Source organism: Octopus bimaculoides, chromosome 6 (assembly GCF_001194135.2).
Source record: "Octopus bimaculoides isolate UCB-OBI-ISO-001 chromosome 6, ASM119413v2, whole genome shotgun sequence".
In the NCBI taxonomy this organism is placed as follows: domain Eukaryota; kingdom Metazoa; phylum Mollusca; class Cephalopoda; order Octopoda; family Octopodidae; genus Octopus; species Octopus bimaculoides.
This window is the reverse complement of record NC_068986.1, coordinates 5450341-5457543: the sequence shown is the minus strand read 5'-3', so window position 1 is coordinate 5457543 and position 7203 is coordinate 5450341. Positions and strand designations below refer to the sequence as shown.

The following is a 7203-nucleotide window of genomic DNA, read 5'->3' as shown; positions in this document are numbered from 1 at the left end:
GAGAGAGAGAGAGAGAGAGAGAGAGAGAGAGAGAGAGAGAGAGAGAGTGACTGTATTTTGTCATAACATATAGAGAAATGGATGTCTTTTAAAGTACACACTCATATAGAAAATGTGACGTCATTGTGGTATAAAATGTTTACAATAGTTGACTTATAGAAAAGGTTATAATGTAAAATCTTTGTAATGCAAATAAGTAAATGAAAATAAAGTTTATTTGGTAGTCATAAAATTACTGAATCTTTTGATACCCCATACATCAAAATTAGCAACTGGGTTTTCGAATGCATAAGGAAGACAAGCACATGCACACACACACACACAAACTGTCTTTTATATATATGGAAGACATCCCTGTGTATCGTTCTCTCTGTCTCTCACATTCCTTGTGCGTCTATCTCATCCTATCTCCTTCCCTTCTGATATCAGCCATCCTCATTATGTCACATATCCCTGAATCCAAAATTTTTGCACCCCTCTCATTTTATCATGTAATAGCCCAACCCCTCTAGTCAATCAAATATGGATTTTTTATTGAAATCCAATTAGCCTATAATTGAACTGGATGTTAGTTCAACATGTATACAAAGTTTAGTAAAGATTGGTTCCCAGGTTTGGGCAGCAAGAGGATAACAGACAGACAGAAATTATCACATATATATGCATATACTCAAACGTTGGGCCTCACAGAGGCAATGACCAGTGACTGAGACCTTTTGTGATATGCCTTGCTTGAGAAGACCTGTCAAGCCAATTGAAATCGTTGTCAAAGCTGATGGTGGTGTCATGTAACTGGCACCTGTGCTGGTGGCACATAAAAAGCACCTTTTGAGTATTGGGCATCACAGAAGCAATTAATAAATTGGGGTGGGGGAAATTAAAATTTTGAAAACGTGGTTTTTGGGCAAAATCGTATTCTATATCGAAAACATAGAAATCCGAAAAAATTTTTGAAAAAAAAAAAAATCCACCGAAAATGGGTAGTGTGTATACACGTTCTTAACCAGCACCATTCCGCGAAACAAAGAAAAAATAAAGTGTTATATAACTATTCGATGAACTTGATGGTATAGCTTTAATTTGACTGATTAAATTGAATCAACTTCACTGAACATACGACCCTATGACAAATGAAAATAAAAAAAAAAGCTACATTCCTTGGTTTACACGTATTACTTTGTGAACTAAGACCTTGAATGGTGTTTATAATCAAAATATCAAGAAACTTTGATTGGGTGCGAGAAAGAAATACAGTAATCCCTCGCTATATCGCGGTTCACCTACACCAGTTTATTAGTTAAGCTTACGCCGATTCCTCCGTGGTGTTGTTTTCCAATTATAATAATAAAATAAATATATACAGATTGTAAGAATAATTTTTACAGTACTGTTTCTACTTCGCAGATTTTCATCTATCACGGGTTTTTTTTTTGGAACGTAACACCCGCGATAGTCGAGGGATTATTGTACAGAGTAAACAAGAGATATTTGGGGTCATCCACCTCGTTAGGTCTATGAAAGCAATTTATGGGCCAACGAAGCAGACTCTACGTGGTTGCTTGATCTGCTAGAAGTAGCAGGTAAATCATTTCCTATCATCTTAGATAAGTGCTAAACGACATTAATGAAGATCTACACACCCCTGGAGAGATAGTTACTCGATCAATAGGCCCTAGCCACTCAGCTAAACATTTTAAATAACATATGAGAATATATATAAGTGGTTAGAAGGAAGTGGTAAACTTATTTATTTAGGAATATTGCGCTAAAACAATAAAAGGATACCATTATAGATAGAAGAGTTGCAGTAACTTTTAACGCTGAAATATAAAGCTTGTAAATCACTAATTACTTTTTTCGTATGTATATTTGGTGTGCAAGATTCTTGATGTGAATACGTGTGTTGAACGAAATACTATTAAACCTTGAGAGAGGCATTATTAATACTGTTTCTAAATAAATAAAGGATCGAACGAGTGCGTGTGTTTATTACCGGCATAATGCCTCTCCCAAGATTTAATAGTACTAATTACGTTGTTTTGATTAAAAATTCAAGTAACATGTAAAAGAGAGAGAAAATAGAAAGTAAACAAATATGCCTCTACAGAAAGGTTTTCAAACATGATTATGTATATATATATATATATATATACACATACATACATAATACACACACACACATGTACAAACGAAAGATAAATGAGGCTTACTGGAATATGCCTTCTGGACATATCTTAGAAGACAGGTAGTTGCCATTGTGAGAAAGATAGTAAAAAAACTTGTAAAAGTGATCGGTGAGAAGACTTCGTAGCAAATCAGTTATCGCAACTGAAGACAGATCGGTGCTCTTTCACTAACTGACGCCTGCTATTTTCTAACCCCGCTTTATAACATGTTTTATTTAACATCGGGGCATATGTGTATGGATGTATATGCGCTACGCTCCTCCCTCTTTCTATGTATACGTATCTCTTATCTTCAATGTGTTTCGGTCACTGAACTGCAGTCATGCTGGAGCACTACTTTGAAGAATTTTAATCTAACAAATCGACCTCAGTACTTACTTTTGATACTTATTCTATCAGCCTGGTTTGCAGAACCGGCGAAGGTAAAGAATACGCACACCCTTTAAAGACGTATGCATGTATGTTTAAGTGTGTGTATGAATATATGTACGTGAGAATGCATGTGTAATAAGTTACAATGATCAGTCCAGTGTCTGTTTACTGTCCATCTATCTTATTCTCTCCATGTGTGTGTGTGTATCGATGGATGGATGGGTGGCTGTGCCAATCTGTCACATACATTTACTCAGGTTTCAATGAAAGCTGAAGACTTAAGGAAAACGTGTATGGCATACCAGTAGCCTGGAGTCTATAAAATAAAGTATCAAGCAAGTATTTAGATCAATTTAATGGGCTATACCCAATTCTAAAATGTGGTCTTCTGCCAAAGTCATAAATCAATTGAAAGAATCCTTGAAATATCTATGAAATTGAAATCTTTATTTTTTTTCCTAAGGGGTATAACTCTTAATGCATATTTACAAACCCTGATGTCTACGACAGCCAAGGTTACGATCGGCTTATCAGTGATATTCACAGCCTCAATAGTTACTTATGTACATCTTTCACAAATTTTGGATAGAAAGGTAACATTATCTTTGTATATTCCCATATCGTTACATTCCTCTTCCTTAAATATAATGCCAATCCTTGGAGAAAATAAACTGAAACTGTACTCAATATAATGTTCGGAGGTGCTCGTGAATTATGTTCTATCAGTATTACAATTCCTCTCAGCATAATTGATAGATGAGCATTTAAGTGTTGTAACCTGTAGTTATGCCCTTATTTATTACTATTATTATTGAAACTGTGAAAATTATATAGTGTTTCTACTTTGGTAGAAATGTTGATTATTCTTATTGTAGTTATAGTCTTAGAAATGACCGGAAGATATTTAAGGTTGTTCTGATAGATATTTCCTCCAATTTAACTTGGTTCTGTTTGCTCACAATACACGGGAACTCCTACCACACCCTACTTACTCCGTTTAAGAAAATAATTGCCCCAGATAGATCATTTCCCTACTGTTTAGGTCCCAAGTCTGTTCAAGTAGTGGTTGTGATACTGAACCAATGATTTCTTGAATAGTAACGTAACACCTACCCCCATCTCGTGTCATTGGATTATTCAGAGCTGACCGAGATTGTTTATAGATAACAATCACTCTCTTTCCATTATTTCTGTTACTTACTGGTCTTTAGACCTTTGACATTCTATCGTCTAAGCAAGCAGCGCTTTTTTGCTTCTCTTTTCTATTTAACGTCTTTCAAACACTATTGGTAAAATATGAATGCAGAAATATTATTATTTTTGCTTAATGGCTTAGTAAGAGGAGAAAGGGCAGCATCCAAAGCTCTTTCAAAGCTTCTGTGACTGGTGAGAAGAAAAGAGTTATTTATCCTCAGACCAGAGACCTGGCAGCCTGGAGAAGTTATAGGCACTGGCATTTCTCTCATTGACTGTAATTGGCAAACATCTATGAGATGGCTCAATTTGGGTCTAATTGTTGACAATGAATTTCTGCAATGTATAGCATTATGTACTTGGTTTGAATGCTATCCTAGTCTACCTTTTCTGTACATATTGACACTTGAGCCTGTGCAGCAAAAGTTGAACACTTAGGGTTATCCTTTAGTTGGAATGCAGAAGGGCAGTGTTCCAATTGGTATCATTTGGGATATTCTCCCACTAATGTAACTAGAGCAAATTTTTGTGAAAAACACGAGAGGCCTACAACTAGAATGTTCGTCTGTATCCAACCTCTACTCAAGGTATGAGGAATAACATTCATAAGCATAATCTGAGGCTGAAGAAACAGATTCTGCACAAATTAATAATCCTGGAATTGGCAGTAATTGTAATTTTTTTTTTTTTTGTGAGGTTCATCTTTCTGCTACTGATCACTACTACTATGCTATATATCATAGAGTCACAGCAATTTAACTTGATGAGAATGCTAAAGAATAAAAGGACAAGGCCATGAAACCATTCTTCTAAAGCTGTATTAAGTGTATGCTGATTTCCAAGAGTAGACTTATGTTAAACAGTTATATTAAGAACACTCTAAGCTGTTAGCTATGTTCTGAAACCTTAACTCTTTTGCAATCACATTTTGAATGCAATACATTGTCTACCTGTTTCAATTAATTTTGGAAAATCGACAACTTAAAAGGATTTAGTAAAATAATTGTTATCATATTAAATATTGTTTGGAATATGTCTCTACAAGAGGTTCTATGATGCTAAGTTTCAAATTAAACAGACACACATTAAAGTAGATAATTTGCATTACAAAATAGAGGCAGGCTACTATCAAAAGCTTCAAATCTATTTCAGGATGTAACATGTAATTCATATTGGAAAACAGCTAACAAGATTTAAAATGGGTAATTGGGAGATTATTAATGTGATGTTTTGTTACAAAGATACGTTTTAGTATTTTTTAACTCAAGAAACAATTTGATAATTGTCAAATTTTAACTATGTAATTTTTTTTCTTGTATTCTGGTTTCAGAAAATGAAGGCTGGCATTTTGAATGATATGAATAAGGAACAGAAGAAAATTCAAAATCTGAAAATGTTGCAAACACAGGCAGAACTGAAAAGAGCCTATGAACGAGAGGCTAAAAATGCAGAGAGCTGAATAAATTAAACATTTACATTTGGATTAAGTAATTATGTAATTTTAACAGGTCACAAATCTTGACAGAGGAGTGAGTTAAATCAAATTAGTATGTACCTATTGATCTTGGAAATATTGAACTCAGACTGAATAAGGATGTAACTAAATATCACAAGGCATTTTGTTTGCCATACTACTGATCCTGTTGTCATATATTTACTTCTTTTCCAGTTACCTTTTATGGGTTACTGGGCAACTACAAAATGCTTCTTATGAGGTGTCAAAAAAGGAGCAAGATAGCCTGGTGGAATTAAGCTGAAATCTTTATCAATTGTTATTCTGATTTTTTTCCGATCTTCAGAAGAATGTGATACATATACATACAGACATATATATATACAAGGTCTGATCAATCTGGACTGTTGCCATAGTAACAAAGCTAAAGCATGCAGAGTAAAGCTGCTTGGCAAAGATTGACCTTGAACTCTGCTGTGCATGTGCACTAAGTTTTAACATTCTAGCTCATTTCTGTGGTTTACAGCAGTGCTTGGAAGAAAGGTGTGTAGCATGTGATTGTTGCATTGACCACGACAGAGAAAGTTGTCATGGCAATACCTGCTCAGTGACCTACGTAAAGTTTCAGAAAGTGTATGGAGAGGAGTGTATGAGCTGCGCACAAGTGTACGAGTGGTTCAGATGTTTCTAAGATGGCTGGAAAAATGTCAATATTGACAAACGTTTTGAGAGAACCACAACCAGCAGAACTGAGAAAAACATTGCAGATGTGCATGCAGCTGTGAGGGGAAAATCATCGAATCACGATCCGTGAATTATCAGAGGATGTGCAGATTAGTTATGGTTCAGTTCAGTCCATTATCACTGAAGATTTGGGTATGAGATGCATGTCTGCCAAGTTTGTGGTAAAACTGCTTTCAGCTGACCAAAAAGACTCATGGGTTTCAGTTGTACAAGATCTTGATTGTGTCAAGTACAATGGAAACTTTTTGAAAACTTTGCATAGGCCTCTGAGCAGGTATTGGCAAGCTTTTGGCAAAATTTGGTGCAGGTTCTCTACTTAACTTTCTCTGTCATTGTCAATGTGACAATCACATGCTACACACCTTTCTTCCAAGTACTGCTGTAAACAGCAGAAGTGAGCTACAATGTTAAAACTTAGTGCACATGCACAACAGAGTTTAAGGTCGATCTGTACCAAGCGGCTTTACTCTGCATGCTTTAGCTTCGTTACTATGGCAACAGTTTGGATAGTTATTGATCAGACCACGCATATATATATTGAGAGAGAGGGGTACACAGATAAATATGGTTGGGCTATAAAAAAACACAACCATCTATAAGATTTGCTTATAAATAATGCTTTAATGAAATGAAATATTGCATACCATTGTTTTAATTTTTTTTTTGTCACAGATACCCTAATTCTTATCTTTGAATTTAATTGACAAAGGCATATAATCTGTATATTTTTTTAATTTTATTTTTAGGATGTTTCTTTTACAAGCTTTTATCCCAATCCCTTTATCTTAATATTAGTATACATATTTTAAAAAATATAATTTGAGTTAGTTGAATGATTCATTTTACTCCAAAATACAATGTAGTGCCTGAGATAAATTGGAAATTGCCATTTTTAAAAATCTCAGTTGATGAATTACAATGCCATTGCTTATAGGTTTTCTAATGGGCCAGACACTGGTTCCTAATAGTTTTGATGGTGAGAAGGACAAGGAAGTATCTTTAATTTGGTGCTGAAGAAATATTGCAAAGATCATAATTTTAAGAGCACCACTTTCTTCATTTTTTTTTCATTATATATCACTAATATATTATCAGTAAATGAGATACACACACACACACACACACACACGCAAAATACATGGTAGGCTTTTACACAGTTTCCATCTTCTATACTCCATTCAGAAAGTATTGGCTAACCTACAGCCATGGTAAAAGCATTTACTCAATGTACTGTAAAGTGGTATTGAACCCAGA

At 34.7% G+C, this 7203-nt stretch overlaps 2 protein-coding genes across 2 annotated transcripts in view; one reads left to right on the top strand and one right to left on the bottom strand.

Annotated features, from left to right (window-relative positions):
* The window catches only part of LOC106874336 (short-chain specific acyl-CoA dehydrogenase, mitochondrial), a 30236-nt gene extending 27682 nt beyond the window's left edge, over positions 1–2554 (bottom strand). The window contains exon 1 of the mRNA XM_014922038.2: positions 2211–2554. Within this exon, the coding sequence (XP_014777524.1) occupies positions 2211–2256 (46 nt within the window). The 5' untranslated portion in view covers positions 2257–2554. The remainder of the gene's footprint in view (positions 1–2210) is intronic.
* A 467-nt stretch (positions 2555–3021) lies between these two features.
* On the top strand, positions 3022–5390 carry LOC106874337 (protein PET117 homolog, mitochondrial-like). The gene is made up of 2 exons (XM_052968584.1): positions 3022–3151; positions 5083–5390. The coding sequence occupies exons 1-2, from the start codon at positions 3056–3058 to the stop codon at positions 5209–5211; spliced, it is 225 nt and encodes a 74-aa protein (XP_052824544.1). The 5' UTR covers positions 3022–3055; the 3' UTR covers positions 5212–5390.
* Positions 5391–7203: the final 1813 nt, after the last annotated feature.